Source organism: Periplaneta americana, chromosome 4, assembly GCF_040183065.1.
Source record: "Periplaneta americana isolate PAMFEO1 chromosome 4, P.americana_PAMFEO1_priV1, whole genome shotgun sequence".
In the NCBI taxonomy this organism is placed as follows: Eukaryota; Metazoa; Arthropoda; class Insecta; order Blattodea; family Blattidae; genus Periplaneta; species Periplaneta americana.
The window spans coordinates 143,259,925-143,278,894 of NC_091120.1; the positions used below are offsets into that span (position 1 = coordinate 143,259,925).

Below are 18,970 nucleotides of genomic sequence, written 5' to 3' on the forward strand. Positions count from 1 at the left end.
ACAAACACAGTCTTACGAGTTCTTCATACCAGACAAAATACTTCTTACTCGACCAAGGCGAGTGGAGCCGCGGGCGTAATGTGAACTATTGCGATGTGGTATTACGAACGCAGGAACAGTGGCGCCAGTAGCAGGACTCCACTGGCCTTGGTCGAGTAATACGAACTTCTCGAAGTATAGATAGAACCTTCGTTCATCCGATCCGGTATTAATTTCATGTAGCTCAAATTATGAAATATTTATACAGTCTACAGTTTTTGGGATATGCATGGAAAGATATTGGTAAAGAAATATACACAAACTACAGGAATTATTGTTAATTAAGATTCAGATGTAGGCGTAATTTCAAACAATTTATGTTTAATTGAAGTTTAACAAGTAATAACGAATACAACTGTGTTATAAATTACAAATAAATATTTATGAAAACTCACGTTCTTATAAATTATCATTACCCACGAAGTTAAGAAGAAAATTTTTGAATGTTAAATATTCTGTAGGGGAAAAATTGAATTAAATGTGCAAATTTTTTCCGTTACAGAATATTTAACATTTATTTTCGCTGGAAATCATTTTATTTTCTTTAACATTCCTCACTTTCTGCAAATAGTTACAAACTTGTCTATTTGATTATATGTAATTCATAATATTTCATTTTTACATACCATTATTTTTATGAAAATTTTGAAACAATATACAAGGACATTAAGAATTCCACATTAAACACTTACAACACAATTTAAATTTATCAATTGAAAAATACTCTTCATAGTTTTATCATTGAAACTAGAGGCAAAGAGAGATAGAGAGCATGTTAATGTAAGTGTGATTTCGTCTTTAAGTTACTGGAAAAGTAGAATTCTTAAATTCACAACTCGAGTTGAAGAGAAATATATATAATAAACTATCAATAATAGAAATACTATTCATAATGAACATAATAAATAAATAACCCTTGAAATTAATATTTACAACACCGAAGCTCTTAAAATAGAGAAAACTGCAGCTCAGTTCTCGAAGGAATGTAAATACACGTTTTGTTTTTCTTTTGAAATCAATAGTAGCCTACAGCTTAATGTGAATACTATTTTCAGCAAAGATCATGTCGGAAGTTAGGAGTAAATAAGAAACTATCACTTGCAATGTATCTGAAATAGGTAAAATTTGAATGTAGGCAAATTAACATTTGTAAAATAAATATGTACACTTGCTTAGAGTACCATTTTTATAGTTATTAATATTCAGATTATTTCATATCTATTTACATAATATTTATTATAACCGAAGTGAGATCTACAGAAATACGTAGTTCTAAAGTTTACGAAAGTAATGTACTAGTTTTTATGTTTTAAATGTCGTATCTTTGTTGACAATAGCTACATATCCAATTTGTACGAGTTAAATTTGACAGACATTTTCCTTTCTCTTAAATTACAATGGAACTCCTCAAAACAATTTAAGACCGCATGTCTATTTTGGAGAGAAAAAAAGCCTCAATGCTCTGCTAATATGTAAAAATCTCCTCCTTGCTGCTGCAAATCTTTGTGATCTGGCTGATGACAATGACGACGTTGATGTTCTGTCTCGAGATGCATATCGAGGAAAAGTTGCAGTCTTCTGTGAAGAATCTCGCCCCGATTCTACATTCAATCTGCTCGATTCTGCTAAAATATTCTCAAGAGTTTGTGAAGCATTGTCTAAACTAGATCCACAAGACTCCAATTCTTTAACAAGTTCGTCAAGAATATTGCGTACTACTTGAAAACTGATCTCTATTTCTTGTGGAGTTTTGTCCTCTTTTTCTTTATCAGTATTGACATACAATTTATTATAATTGAGTTCCAGTAAGGTATTATGATTCTGCATGTACAGACACATATTTATCATTTTCTGAATTGTAAATAAAAATTCGTAAGTGGATGAAATGACTGGTAGCATGTTAGTTGTTTCCTCGCTGAATAGCTGGACGAGAGACTCTGTTGGGGGTATTACATCTCTTGTAAAAGCAGAAAATTCGTAAGACTTAAATTTCAGCTCTCCACTCTTGTCAGACAATTTTGAATACTGTGAACTGATATCATTACAAGTTGATGAAACTTGTGGCATAACGTCAGAAACTTTTTTGCAAATATCCAAGAGCTTTTTACAAGCTGCAATTGCATTTTCAACGTAGATGGACGCATTGTCATAGCTTGCAGAACTCTGCGCAACACCTTTCATATTTTTCTCATCTTGAGCAGTTTCCTGCTCAACTTTCTTTGTTCCTTCTGTCGAAAACTGTACTTCTTTCCTTTGCACAGTTACACTTTCTGTATCAGTGACAGAAGTTTCTTCTTCTGACAATTTCACTTCTGGAAATTCCTCGTTTTTCAGATTTTCTCCTGTTGACTTCGAAGCTTTCGTCGAAGCATCAAGTTCATCGTCTCTTGTTTTTGCAGCAGCTACTTCCGACACTACTGCCAATGTTGTGTCCAGTATTTCTCCTGCTATTTGAGTTGATGCCGCTACAGCTGCTGTGGCTCCTACTTCCACTATTGCCGATGATATTCCTCGCCTTAATTTATCCCCTCCTGGTTCTCGCCTTGCTGTTTCTGACATAACGACTGTCGAAATTGGTGCTCCTATGACGTTTTCAATCACAGATTGCTCTTTCATTGCTTCTGCAAATGATGCTGCAACTGCTTCGGCTTCGTAGTCCGTCACTGGATCTCCTACGTCTGCTGTTGCCGCTTCTTTCTTCACCTTTGGTATAAGCTCCACTATTCTTACCCCTGTTTTCACAGCTCCTGTTTCCTGCGACATTGCAGCATCTGCTCCTTCTGGTGGCGGTTCAAGAGATGTTTCAGATGTTGTCGCTGTAGAATTTTCTGTTTGTGTGCAGGGAAGAGCTGTTTCGCAGCCTTGGGCTTCTTCGCCAGGATCTTCTTTCATCTTTTTCAAGTCCTCCTCAATTCCTTGTGGGACTACGCCGAGGTCTCCACTCCCCTTGCCTATTACATTCTCGTCTTTCTGTAGCTCTTCTGTTAATAGAAAATTACAAATTGTTAATAAAAAGTTCATAACACTTAATAGTTGACAATTCATTACAGAATTATACGGAGTGAGCGCTTTAACACAGTACTCCCAAAATAAAACTGACAGGAGTCCGCTTATTGGCAAATCTCTGTCTGTTATTGTGAAAATGGTTTAGTTCACAAAAATAGAACTTGTTAGTGCATGACTGCTGACAATGAGCGTAGCTCCTGTAAGTCTATCTTCAGTTGCAGTTACATATTAACAAAGTGTTCAGGAAATAACATTTTATTTTTATTTCTAGGCCTGAGTTAATCCTATATTATTATGTTATGAAAATATAATTACTTTAACAATGTGTGAAGCATGATTCTGCATTTTAATTTTAAGATTACGTCCAGCCAACCTTATCTGGAGCATGTCTCGGTGAATGGTTATTGAGACTTATAGGCAGGGAGAAATGCACCGCCGCGCTCTGAGTGGCGAAAATTGTAAGTTCTTGCGTGTTACCGCGCGAGCATCAGCCGTCATCTCACAGTGTATTGCCATGGCAGATTTAATAATAACAGTGGGATTTCAAAGTATTTTCTATGACAATAATCGGCCAAATTCTTCTAAGAAAGGTCGTTTACTTGCAGAAAGTGGTCATGTACTCGTATTAAATTTACAAGAAAAACATTTCGCTAGAATTTGCAAGAGTGTAATAACTGCAAATGTAATAAGACAGACATCAGTTAGCCTGAAACCTTATCATGTCACCATAGAGGTAACGTAGTTATTTATGTATTATTACTATTTACGATTGATGTTAATTTATACATTAAACGATGCTGACTTAAAAAGACGACCTCATGTTATCGTAGGTTAATGCTGCTAGAGAAGCGACTAATAGTTCCTGCGAATGTCCTGCTGGATCGTCAAGAAAGTGTAAACACATTTCCGCTGTTGTTATGCAGTTAACTTCGAACGCATCACTTCGCGAACTGATCAGCCCTGCGAATGGTCTCGACCCCATATCTCAAATGCGGGGAAAGAGAAATATAGCAAGGGGAAGACATTAGAAGAACTTTCCCACCCCCAAAAAAAGCAGAGGCTTGAAGTTGAAGCAATTGAAATTCCTGCACTAAAAACTCCATGTATATTGACAAAAATTTTAAATGAAGAGAAAAAACCAGAATCACTTAAAGTTGTCAATGAACTGCTGGGACATTTAATAACATATCACAGCTACTGTTGAGAATAATGCATGTAAAAGGCTAATCACAACATTATTAATGAAACAAGAAACTAGGCCTATAATAATGAATGTAGCAGCAACATTTCTGCATTAGAAAATGATTTATATGATAATCATGTCCTAATTGATAAGACCAGAGCAACTGAAATTTGTGTAAAAACCTTGCATCAATCAAAATCAGACTTATGGTTTACAGAAAGAAAAATAAGGATTTCTGCGAGTAGGGCATATTCAATTAAAACTAGAAAAAAAGATCATGAGAAGCTGGTAAATACCCTCATGAACCCAAAATTGCTTCATGGTAGGGGTCTTAGGAATATAAATTTTGGAAGTAAATTAGAAAAAACTGCACCTGACAAATACACAAATTCATACGACAGAACTTAAATACTTAAATTACAAATACTTAATTTAAACTCACTCTTTCCGATTTACTGCTATTATCCACAGTTTTTTCAAATCCATTTCGTGGGGTCGTGATGGAAAATATAAAACTTCACATTTTGCTCTGTATTACAATATCTATTATCACAGCTAAAAACACAGCACATAATTTTGCTGGACCGCTTTGACATTTTTAAAATAGCAATCTAAAGGAAACACTTTATGAAAGATTAAATAAATGCGTATAAAATCACTCCTACTCGAATCTTCCAGCAGTCGGCTGTCAACACAGATCACACACAGCTGTTGAAGACAAGCCTACAAGTAGTTCTCGTAGTGTCCGCCTGTAGCAGCACATTGCTATACGCACGGAGCCTATAGGGAAGTTATTAACACTAATTTTATTATTGAAACTGTCTGTTACGTAACTGCGTTCCTCCACATATGACTATGACTTGCACAGCATTTCTGCTCGGGATGTGGGGAGAGGAAGTGCGCTCGACTAGTTTGTGATGTAACCATGAGTTAAAAAAACCGAAGAAATAAAGGGGGTATGGAGTTGGTGATCGTTATAAGAAAGGTGATTTTTTTTTCCTTTGTTGGTAACTTTATAGCATCTATTAATGCTTCGTGGTTGTGCTGGCAGATGCAGTTACTTGTCAACAATATGACGCTGAAACGTATGTTCAGGTTACTGCCCAGCGACAGTCCTGATTTATTTTATGTTTTTGATAATTGGCTAATTAATATTAACCGGCACACTCACAATCACACTCACATTCATACAAATTTCCAGATTCTAGGCACCCAGGGAATTTTTCTTCAAGAAAAATCCAACGTGAGCTGAGCCCGGTCACCGAGAGCCGAGCCCGAGAATCGAACCCGGGACCTCCAGATCTGAAAGCCAGCATGCTGACCAACAGACCACGGAGGCAGTCAAAAGTGAACTTGCTGTTATAAATTTTGGGAAACTTACATACTGACTTAGAAAATATTAAAACCTTTACTAGGAAAATGGACATAAGCAAACAGCCAACTCCGCTTATAGTGAAACTATTAGGGACTGGGATGTTTCACCAAGTTATATCCATAGTTCACTATAATAGTAACAATGTTTTCCATATGCTGAATTGAGGGCAATGCTAACAGACAAAATAAAATATAAAAATACAATTGATTTTAATTGTTCTAGAATCTGTTAATTATATTAGGAGATTTATCCTTCGAAGAGATGGAAAAATTCAAATATCTTGGAGCAACAGTAACAAATATAAATGACACTCTGGAGGAAATTAAACGCACAATAAATATGGGAAATGCCTGTTATTATTCGGTTGAGAAGCTTTTGTCATCTAGTCTGCTGTCAAAAAATCTGAAAGTTATAATTTATAAAACAACTATATTACCGGTTGTTCTGTATGGCTGTGAAACTTGGACTCTCACTTTGAGAGAGGAACATAGGTTAAGGATGTTTGAGACTAAGGTTCTTAGGAAAATATTTGGGGCTAAGAGGGATGAAGTTAAAGGAGAATGGAGAAAGTTACACAACGCAGAGCTGCACGCATTGTATACTTCATCTGACATAATTAGGAACATAAAATCCAGACGTTTGAGATGGGCAGGGCATGTAGCACGTATGGGCGAATCCAGAAATGCATATAGAGTGTTAGTTGGGAGGCCGGAGGGAAAAAGACCTTTGGGGAGACAGAGACTGAGGTGGGAAGATAATATTAAAATGGATTTGAGGGAGGTGGGATATGATGGTAGAGACTGGATGAATATTGCTCAGGATAGAGACCAATGGCGGGCTTATGTGAGGGCGGCAATGAACCTTCGGGTTCCTTAAAAGCCAGTAAGTAAGCATAAAGATCACTTCCTTTATTTTCCTAAGTGGACGCAGAAGAAACAGGCGGGTTTGGCGAACATCTCTTTCACTACTCCGAGTCCTACCCCCTTAGAAAATCCTGTCCCAAGTAACTTCAAACAAATATTTAGCATTACACAAAAATTATTTTTCTCTATGTATTTTCAAATGTTGTATTCAAACAGTAAACACGAAATAAGCTTTATATAGGGTACTTACCAATTTTATTAATCTTAAAAAATAATAATAAAAATTTAAGTAGGCTTACTACAAAAAAATATGTATTTATATTGTGTATAGAAAATGTACACGCTATTGTAACATGAACGAGTTTCGTAACAAAAAATTGTGTATTAGAAGTAAAATTGCGAATGGCTTAGCTTAACAAAAATAACTGAACAAGTATGATTCACAAAAAAAGTTTTACAAATTAGACACTAAACAATATTCTGATTCTATGCGATGAGTTTCGTGTAGTCTAAATTTGTCTATGCGTCTGTATTATTGCAATCCATCAATAATATTAAATACAAGGAGGATCGAAATGGCCTACATTCAATGACAAAATTCAACAGAAAAGTCATTATCACAGTTATAACTACGAAAGACATGCATTGTTGAAAAGTTGTTAAATATTTAATTTTATGATCCTAATAGTTCAGCCCCAAACGCAATATATTTTGATGGATTTGGGGGCAGGTAGGATATGATGCTACGAACTGGATTAATCTTGCTCAGGATATGGACTGGTTGCAGGCTTATGTGAGGAAGGCAACGAGCCTTCGAATTCTATAGAAGCCATTTGTAAGAAAGTTGTAACGTAATATAATTTATCCATTTGATTATTATGCAATGTGGATTTTAAATCACTAATAATAATGTTGTAAATACATTCATTAAGCAACTAGTTAGGTAATGATACTGGTATTACCTAACTGGTTGCGTAATGTGAACCACACATTAAATTAAATGGAATTGGTTTTATTTACTATGAACATTAAAACAATAATAATGTAACAATATGCCTCAATACAGAGGTTCTTCTGCTCAGAGAATTTAAGAGAGCAGTGTATTACGATAAATTATAGAAAAAATTTCAGTTTTTTCCTTTAAACGTAGCCTACAGAAATTTTATGCGAACAAATGTAACATTGTAAAATTTATTTGCAGAACGAAAAGTTACACTTGTTCGACTCAAATTTCTGCACATTTAAAGGACAAAAGTAAAATTATTTCAATCATTTATTATCACAATACAGTGCTCTCTCAAAATGATCGAATATTTTGGGAATTAAATCAATGGCTTTCCCAGAACTAGCTTGGAATATTTAATATAATAGAAACTTTGTCTCAGGAAGGAAGTAAAAAGGAGTAAAATTTTATTGAACTTCTTTGTTTGAAGTTTCTCAAAGAATAACCCCCTGAAATTAATGAACTTACAGTGCACTCTGTACTTGGCTCCAGAAGCTGTCTCCTTTTTGCAACGAAACGATTGGGAATTCTGAACTGTTGACGCATGCGCAGATGGATTAATCTTACATTTACTGGTTATAATGCTTCGAGACTGGACAGATTAAAATTAAAAAAAAAAAAATAGTCGATCACGAGTGATTTGGAAGTTGATAGTGATATATTTTATGACTAAGTTCGGAAGATTACTAGTTCAAGAAACGTTCCACCAACATAAAATCCCGAACTATCTCCGACACCGTACACAACGGCGCATGCATCGAAAGAAGTTCGATATTTGTTCGGAACGCCTCTGAATTGCTTGCTGGAACAAACCTAATACTACAGCAGAAAGATTTTATTTATTGAACTATATGGAAACATTTCTTTGAGAGAGATAAGAGATCTATTTGCTACCAGACTTGTGATTAATCTCTTCAGAAATACTTACTGTACGTGTAATAAAACCATGCAGTTGTGAAAAAAAGGCAGGACATACTGAACAGAATCTTAGAGAGGAAGAAATCCTGTCGAGGGTTACTGAAAAAAGCACAACACTCGAAAAATTGCAAAAAAAAAAAAATCTTCAAAATGAAATGCACAACTGAAATTATAATATTAACACAATGATATAATTATTTTGAATCACCTAACATAAAACTGATACTATGTTATCAAAGGATTATGATAAGTTAGCAATAATAAGTGACCACCTCTGTGGTGTAGGGGTCAGCATGTTGCAAGGCTTTCAAAACTTCTCGTAGGTTGCATTAGTATCGAGCTCGTTGGCGAGGGATTGAAGGGGAAAGGAGATCGATTCTGACGTCACAAGATAGCTGAGCGCGCCAAAGCTCAAATGCTTCAAAGCAGTATCTCGTGTTTTTTCTTGTTTATGTTGTTTTGAATGCATTATGTCAGGCGGTATGCAACAATTCTAACGATAAAAATAAAGAGTCGTCTTTCTTTACCAATCCTAAAGATTTAGGAATTAGAAAAAAAAATGGGTAGGCCTAATTGCGTGTAAAACACAGGATAAATTCAATCTTGATACAAGCAGAGTATGCTCTGATTTTAAAGATTACGATTTTGTTCCTGGTTTTCGAGCAGCATGAATGAATGAAAATAAAGCCGAAACTACCGAGAATGTTAGAGCCTACAGGTAAGTTTAAATAAATCACATATGCCTATATAAGTAGCCTATGTAAATACCAGCTTTGTATAATTAGATTCATCTATGTTAATCTACAAATTATTTTCTTTCTTTTGTAATCATGCTACTTATACTAACAGTTGCATACCAAAGGGGTGGATGGTTAACGACTGATACCAGTGATGTTTTTTTACTATAATTCTCATTATAGTGATTTTATATTAACGATTTATGACATTTTGTCATTATGGCATAATCAGTGGGTTAATCATAATTCATTGTTGAGTTATGATTATTGTAAATGAACGTGTTGTTGACATTTCATTACCGATACATGCCCCTTTTTCCAAACTTTAGAATGAGATATTAAAATCAATCAATGTTAGATTTTTTATAAACATATATTTAAAACAAAAACACCACCATCTTGGCCCTCCTTAAATTTTAGTACATTATTCTTTCTTTTGAAGGTTTAACCATGCCATCACCAGCATGGCTAAGCAGTTTCAATAATACTGAAGAATTCTACAATGAGTTTCATGGCAAGAACACGATTAAAAAGGGGTGGAATATTATAAAAAGAACCAAAGAATATGTGACAATGTTCGTAGATAACGTTCCATGTGAAATTTTATTGTTGATTGTACAATCAAAACTAGGTTCTTTATACGACTCAAGTATGTGAACACAAGCCTGGAAACTAGCAGACGAAAAGGGACGGCAGACACAGAGCAGACGAATTGTTAAGAAATATAGAAAAATAATGCAGTGACAAGTGTAAGTACAGCTTTTATATACGCGGTATAAACACTTTCAACGTATTTATTTTATTCCATGATACGTACACCCTTGGTTTATATTCCTTGTAATATTTTTATTTGAGGCAATTATGTTTATAATGCATGCTTATCAATTTGAAAATAAAGGACCAATCAGCATGCACTCTTCGAGCGTTATCAGTCAACTAGCTATTTGATTAACTAATGAAAAACGAGATAACCTTGAGCATGCTGGTCTCTTACGCAGAGGGCCCGGGTTCGATTCCCGGTTGGGTTGAATTTCCTGGTGATGTTTTTCAGGGTTTTCCCCTCAACCGTAAGGTCACAACATCCCTGAATATCACCGGCCTCATTCATCATCGAAATCATATTCGTAAAAATCAGTAATACATACACAGTCGCCTTCTAGTTCATAACAATAGAACCAGTCTCAACAATAGTACACAGGCCTTCGGATTTCACACAGAAGATTAACTCGCGATATGACCAAAGATGTTAAAGCGAGTATAAATAACAGGGGGGGGGGGGGGGAGAAAGTAGATAGTTTTCTTTTCAGCAAGGCCTACTAATTTATTACACATGGCCAGTTACATGAAATTCCACTTTAAATTTTTTGTACATGAATTTCTTACGGCAATTTTAATTCCCTATGTACACTGATCTGCAAAAGAAATGCAGATACGAACTTATATCATTTTTCGAAGACTCTAGCAAACATGGCGAGGTGGAAAGCTATTTTCCTAAGGTTAGTTTCCTAAAAATATGTAATTACGACTTTTATAACATGGTCTCGTTATTATTTGATATGAATTGATTTTAAATTAATCATATACTTTTATTTTACAACATTAAAAAGAATACTACACGAAAATAGTGAAACTGCAGTTTATATGGTATTCCACAATCTTCCTTATTATCCATGGATGCTGTCATTGTTACAATAGATATATACGGCCAATTACGTATCATATTGCATTAACAAAAATTGTACCAATTTTATTATAAGATACAGATGATAATAATAAAATCCGTGGCGCTACAGCCCGCGAAGGGCCTAGATCGACCAGCCATATATTATCTTCCCAACTAAGTCTCGCCTCCACAAAGGTCCTTTTCTCTCCGGCTCTATGCATTTCTGGATTCGCCCATACGTGCTACATGCCCTGCCCATCTCAAACGTCTGGATTTAATGATCCTAATTATGTCAGGTGAAGAATACAATGCGTGCAGTTCTGTGTTGTGTAACTTTCTCCATTCTCCTGTAACTTCATCTCTCTTAGCCCCAAATATTTTCCTAAGCGCCTTATTCTCAAACGCCCTTAACCTATGTTCCTCTCTCAAAGTGAGAGTCCAAGTTTCACAACTATAAAGCACAACCAGTAATATAACTGTTTTATCAATTCTAACTTTCACATTTTTTTGACAGCAGACTCGATGATAAAAGCTTCTCAGCCGAATAATAACATTCATTTCACATACGCTATTTATTCTGTGTTTAATTTTCTCCCGAGCATCATTTATATTTGTTACTCTTGCCCACAGGTATTCGAATAATAATAATAATAATAATAATAATAATAATAATAATAATAATAATAATAATAATAATAATAATACTTACTGGCTTTTAAGAAACCCGGAGGTTCATTGCCGCCCTCACATAAGCCCGCCATTGGTCCCTAGCCTGAGCAAGATTAATCCAGTCTCTACCATCATATCCCACCTCCCTCAAATCCATTTTAATATTACCTTCCCACCTCAGTCTCGGCCTCCCCAAAGGTTTTTTTTCCCTCCGGCCTTCCAACTAACACTCTATATGAATTTCTGGACTCGCCCATACGTGCTACATGTCCTGCCCATCTCAAACGTCTGGATTTTATGTTCCTAATTATGTCAGGTGAAGAATACAATGCGCGCAGCTCTGCGTTGTGTAATTTTCTCTATTCTCCTGCAACTTCATCCCTCTTAGCCCCAAATATTTTCCTAAGAACCTTATTCTCAAATATCCTTAATCTCTGTTCCTCTCTCAAAGTGAGAGGCCAAGTTTCACAACCATTCAGAACAACCGGTAATATAACTGTTTTATAAATTGTAACTTTCAGATTTTTTGACAGAAGACTAGATGACAATAGCTTCTCAACCGAATAATAACAAGCATTTCCCATATTTATTCTGCGTTTAATTTCCTCCCGAGTGTCATATTTGTTACTGTTGCTCTAAGATATTTGAATTTTTCCACCTCTTCGAAAGATAAATCGACAATTTTTATAGTTCCATTTCGTACAATATTCTGGTCACGAGACAATCATATACTTAGTCTTTTCGGGATTTACTTCCAACCCTATCGCTTTACTTGCTTCAACTAGAATTTCCGCGTTTTCCCTAATCGTTTGTGGATTTTCTCCTAACATATTCTCATCCGCATAGACAAGAAGCTGATGTAACCCATTCAACTCCAAACCCTGTCTATTATCCTGAACTTTCCTAATGGCATATTCTAGAACGAAGTTAAAAAGTAAAGGTGATAGTGCATCTCCCTACTTTAGCCCGCAGTGAATTGGAAAAGCATCAGATAGAAACTGGCCTATACGGACTCTGCTGTAAGTTTCACTAAGACACATTTTAATTAATCGAACTAATTTCTTGGGAATACCAAATTCAATAAGAATATTATATAAAACTTCTCTCTTAACCGAGTCATACGCCGTTTTGCAATCTATGAATAACTGATGTACTGTACCCTTATACTCCCATTTTTTCTCCAATATCTGTCGAATACAAAAAATCTGGTCAATATATCTATTAGGCCTACGCCTAAAACCACACTGATGATCCCCAATAATTTCATCTACATATGGAGTTAATCTTCTCAAAAGGATATTCGACAAAAATTTTGTACGACGTCAACAAAAGTGATATTCCTCGAAAGTTACTACAGTTAGTCATGTCCCCCTTCTTAAAAATAGGTACAATAATTATGGACTCCTTCCATTGTTCTGGTACAATTTCCTTTTCCCAAATTGCAAGTACAAGTTTATAAATTTCACTAGATGATAATAATAATAATAATAATAATAATAATAATAATAATAATAATAATAATAATAATAATAATAATAGAAACTTTGTATTAATTACAGCTCTTATAGATGTACGTATCAACAAGAACTACAAATAATTTAAGAGCTTTCTCCCAAAACAAGTAAAGCCCACAAAAAGGAAAACAATTTTTTGCTGGTATTCCAGTATTTTTCGCAATCGTCAGAGACCTGCTGCATGTTTTTCTTAAAACTCACTTCCATGAAGTAAATATCGAGGCACAAATATGACGATTTCATGCGAAACAAGTTAAGTCCATAGCTCAATTTCCATCGAAACAAGTCCTTCCCGCATTTGTGCTTGAAACTGAAGTCTTTTGCACCTTCATTTTCGTTCAGCATACGCATTTGTCCAGGAAACAGCCGAGTATGAAGATAGCCACTGCCAGTCAAGGCATAGAGAACGACAGATATTTTCATAATGACAAATCAAAGGTTATAAGTAGGGCTCCAAAGTTGATGACAAACTCACAGAAAAATGACCTTACAAAACGATCTTAAATTTCTGAAAATTACATTTAAAAAAAAGGATCTTGTTTTTAGTAGTAAAATACAAACAAATAGTGAATGAATGAATGAATGAATGAATGAATGAATGAATGAATGAATGAATGAAATAGCCTTTGGATTTCCCGTGAAGGGCTCGTAGTATAATTCCTTGTCAGGAAAACACACACTGACGAAATTCAGTCACCACTGTCGCAAAAAAAAAAAAAAAAAAAAAAAAAAAAAAAAAAAAAAAAAAAATCTCTGGTTTGTTTTCCTTTCGTCATTTTTACGTCATGCTGTGTAATACAATATGCATGACTGCGGACACTGCGGCTGAAGTATTTGTTCTGCTGCGTTGAATGGGGTGGGGGGAAAGTGATCAGGAGTCTAGGCAGATGCAAAGGAAAATTCTTGCAAGACGAGATCGAGTTGCGTAAGCAATCTACAGTAGGTTCTCGAATATAGATTGCGAGTACACCGTAAAAAAAATGTCCGTTCATAAGCAGAAAAGGCAAAAATGCAACAAAAAGTAGAACGTTTCCTAAGAAATGACAAATAGACAATATAAGACCGAAAAATGCAAGAAAATACAAAATAAAAGTAGGCTATATTAGTTCGTGTTGAAGTGAAAAGATTTTGTATTTTATCCGTATTGTCCAGGTCTCAGAAAAAAGATATTTCATCAACTTCTGAGCACTAGTTATAAGTGAAATAAACATTGGCGATTCGAATTATCGGCTAAAAGATATGAACGAGGCAGCAAGCCAGTACGTGGTGAAACAAAGTAACATGTTTACATGGTTCCGCCTTACTGCTAGATGTTTCGCCCTGTTATTGTCAGATGTTCGCCGTTGGCCCTAGGGCAGTAGGTAGCATCTTATTGCATGCATGTTGGAGTGTACGATTAGAATTTTGTATAAATGTAAGGTATAAATTTACAAACATATTTTGTACCGTTTCAGAGATTTGGTCAATAAAAAGCATCATACAGAATTTGTATTAACTTCTTTAAAAATGATCCTACTGTATTTAAAACTTTAGTTTAAACTGAGGATTTATTATTTCACCTGTGCTGAAAACACATTTGTGTACAACAAAGGGAAACCATTAGGAAACTTGCTTACAAATGGCTTTTAAGGAACCCGCAGGTTCATTGCCGCCCTCGCATAAGCCCGCCATTGGTCCCTATCCTGTGCAAGATTAACCCACTATCATCATATCCCATCTCCCTCAAATCCATTTTAATATTATCCTCCCATCTACGTCTCGACCTCCCCAAAGGTCTTTTTCCCTCCGGTCTCTCAACTAACACTCTATATGCATTTCTGGATTCACCCATACGTGCTACATGCCCTGCCCATCTCAAACGTCTGCATTTAATGTTCCTAATTATGTCAGATGAAGAAAACAATGCGTGCAGTTCTGCGTTGTGTAACTTTCTCCATTCTCCTGTAATTTCATCCCTCTTAGCCCCAAATACTTTTCTAAGAACCTTTTTCTCAAACACCCTTAATCTCTGTTCCTCTCAAAGTGAGCGTCCAAGTTTCACAACCATACAGAACAACCGGTAATATAAATGTTTTATAAATTCTAACTTTCAGATTTTTTACAGCAAAAGCTTCTCAATCGAATAATAACAGGCATTTCCCATATTTATTGTGCGTTTAATTTCCTCCCGAGTGTCATTTATAATTGTTACTGTTTATACAAGATATTTTAATTTTTCCACCTCTTCGAAAGGTAAATCTCCAAATTTTATATTTCCATTTCGTATAATCAGGAAACATGAAGCATACATCGAAACAGCATCCATAAGTTTTTCGTCCTTCCTGTGAAATTACTGAAAATGGAACTAATTCGTTTTGGGGGATACCTCAATTTGTAATAATAATAATAATAATAATAATAATAATAATAATAATAATAATAATAATAATAATAATAATAATATATGCACTGAACTATTGTACATATATGAAATATAAACATAGCATGTAATATTGCAACATTAGTACAAAATTTTCTTATGTATTTAGGCACAAGCTTTGTAACTGGCGAGAGGATCATCACTTGTATATAGTACATAGATAATTTATAACTGTGGATTTGTAATGTGTATTTGTAATGTACTAATTAAATTATGGATTGTAAATATATTTAGAATGTACTTAAGCATAAGATTTATAATTGGCTAGTTGATCATCCATTGTGTAGATTAGATAAATTTTATTTATTCTAATTTTTGGATTGTAATTTCTATTTTAACCGAATCTGTATATTGCAATAGTGTACTGCTATATGAATATCCACTATGAACTATAAAATATGTAACAAACATATCATGTAGTATTGCAAATCTTGCAAGCAATGGGACATGCTGTTTTAGCACAATAAAGGAAAAAAATATATAATAATAATATTAATATATTAATATAATATTAATATATTAATATAATAATATTTTATTATTATTATTATTATTATCATTATTATCATTATCATTATCATTATCATTATCATTATCATTATCATTATTATTATTATTATTATTATTATTATTATTATTATTGCCTCCAAAATGATTTGTCGTAATGAAAAATCTTCCTCAGAGTTATTCTCATTAGTCTCTCAGTTTTAAAGTCTTAACGGTTCTCGATTAAAAGTCAACAACATCAAATGTATGTATATTGTACATTTTTGAAAAAGATTTTACGACATTTAAAACATTTGTTAGTTAATTTATATAGATATCGGTAGAAGTAAATCTTAGAAAATAATTACGAAAGTTCTGAAAATGATATCAGCGAGGGTAGTTACAATTTTTAGAAGTTTATTACGAGTGTTGCTTGAGGTTAAGGAATGGATTATCAAACTAAAGTGAACTTGATACTCATGTCAAGATTATTATAATGATGTGCACTAGAAAGAAGAGGATTTCTATGAGTAAAACAGTGTGAAGTGTTAAATGGGAAATGTTACTATAGTGATTTTAAATAGGATAGGCAGTTAAAATTTAAGAAAGATATTTTGAAGGAGTAATAACGATCAACACAATATATTATCGTAAAGTAGGACGAGTAAGATGGGATGCAGAAAGACCGTAATTCAACATGCTCGCACATTGTACTTTGCATACTTTCACTCTATCCTAACGTATGGTGTAATTTTTTGGAGTAATTCACCTAATGCAATCCAAATATTTGAACTACAAAAGAGCTATTAGAGCCATAGTTCAAGTGCATTAAACTACCAGCTGCATATGTTGCCATTACCCTGCATTTATATTTACGAAACCTTAAATTTTATCAAATCTAATTTGTATAGTTTTCCTACAAATTCAGACATACACACCAGCACAACACAAAAAATAAAGATAATATTTTAATTGAAAGTTTTAACACAACTCTATATAAAAACAGTTTTATTCATACTGGTCTCCTTATGTAAAATAGCCTAACAAATTATCTTAAAAATTTAAGAAAGCTCTTCACAAAATTTTAATCAAAAACTGCTTTGACAATAAGATGGAATTTATTGAAAATTGCTCAAACTGAATAGAAAAATAACACCTTACTTCAAAAATTTTACTTCCTCTTTTCCAGATCCTGATTTCGAGAGGGATTTCTCATGAAGGACGCGTTGGTCGAAATTGACTCCAGACTGCTAAATGAAATGTGATTTGTTTTGTAAAGTGTTATATCTGTTAATGTGTAAATTATTTATAATTAGTGTTGAAATTTTGTATGTTGTATTTTAGTTAATGTATTATGTTGTATTTTAATTCTTTTGTAACTTAGTAATTATGCGTTACTTTTAAAATGTCCCATATCATTTATGTGATCAGTCGGAAGCAATGAATAATTATATATAAATTTTCGTTAGTAAGAATATAATGCTGAAAGAACGTACGTAAAGTGTAGAATTAACAGATGATAAATATTTAGATCAATAAGGAGAAATGGACTGCTTGCAGTTAAGTTAATAGCGAAAGTAGAAGAGTTATTAGTTAAACAGACTAACGGGATTTCATACTAATTGTAGGTAAATGTAATAAAGTTATGGTGAAACCCGTATACAGAAATGTGGTGGTACACCATAACTGGTATAAATGTTGATGACAATACAAATAAATACAAAATAAATTTAAAACATGTATTATATTTCGTAATAAACTTGGACCGAAATTTTATGACTGACGATATGAAGACTGTATATGTACGTAAGGTCTAAAGTGTCCCATTTGATCACAGCAAAAATATTTTAAATTTGTCTCTGCAAGATATAGTTTTATAATTTAGATGTTTGTGCTAAAATCATAGGCCTACTTTCTTGTAACGTACATCACAAACATGTTCTTATTCCCAAACAAAACCATTAAAAATTCTAACCTCTCCGCAAACACATCAATATTCTGAAATTGCTTGCAACCATCTCGTTATTGTATTGTATGATAAATTTAATTGGATCTACGGTTATTTCCTCAAAAATTTTACGTAGGTCTGTAACTTTAGTGTCTTTTGACATAAACGTCCCTAAAGTAACACGGAAATAAATGCTGTTCTTTCGAGAATTGATCGGTTTTTGACATTATATTTAAATAATTAGAAATACGCAATTGTATGGCTGTCTCAAAAGTGAAGCTAGGAACGTGAACTATTTAACTTAAACGTATGGAAACAGAGCATAAAATGTGTGCATATAAAATTACAGCAAATAAAAAGTTTCTACTATTAAATTGTAATGCTGTTGTGAACATTTTCTTTTCAAGTAAAACCAATCTCATGCAACAATAAGATATCTGTATAGTTATGCAAAGCTTGGTTGATTCATCTGTGAGACTATATCTACATAATTTCTGTTTCATGTTATATAATATATGTAGATCTACATAGCAGTATTTCAAATAATGTTAAACTTACCCATTCTTATTACAACTTCTAGTAATCACAATAAATTTCACTCTCAACTTCGCTGAATTGTGTCTAGTACGATGTCTACAGACGAACTAAGACGCCGCAGGCATAGAGAATTGGAGAGTGTGTTGTCGTCTACCGTTAACAGTTGACAATCATCTCCCAAGTACGTTCAACAAGAGGGAAACAGTAAACAGAATGTTTGGTTACATCCCGGTAAAGATTCTAAAGTCTGTGTTCCTAAGATAATTGAATTTATTATCGACAAAATATATCGATTATCAATAGACACGAAATGCTTTCTCCGATACAGTTAACGTAACCAAACACCGGTACATTAGTCTTCTTTTTCTTCTTCACTGTTGTTTTTGGACTCTATCACGAGGAAAAAGATCCAGTATTCCGTGTCCGTTGCCCCGCCTTATGTATATCCCATATAATTTGTACAGATTCTAGCAGAAGTTTAAAGGACACCCCTTCGAAAGAGATATTTTTGCTCCTGTTTTTATATTTATGTGAAAACCCCTGATATTTTTAAGGGTTTTTTTAATGATTTATTTTAAGTCGCATAACTGCTGTTTTTTTTTTTTTTGCG

General features: G+C 33.9%; 1 protein-coding gene across 1 annotated transcript; it reads right to left on the minus strand.

Annotated features, from left to right (window-relative positions):
• Positions 1-409: 409 nt before the first annotated feature.
• On the minus strand, positions 410-18,542 carry LOC138698241 (myosin-1B-like). The gene is made up of 2 exons (XM_069824036.1): positions 18,382-18,542; positions 410-3,020 (listed from the first exon to the last, which is right to left on the minus strand). Exons 1-2 carry the CDS (start codon positions 18,383-18,385, stop codon positions 1,471-1,473), a joined length of 1,554 nt encoding a protein of 517 aa, XP_069680137.1. The 5' UTR covers positions 18,386-18,542; the 3' UTR covers positions 410-1,470.
• Between the last annotated feature and the right edge of the window lie 428 nt (positions 18,543-18,970).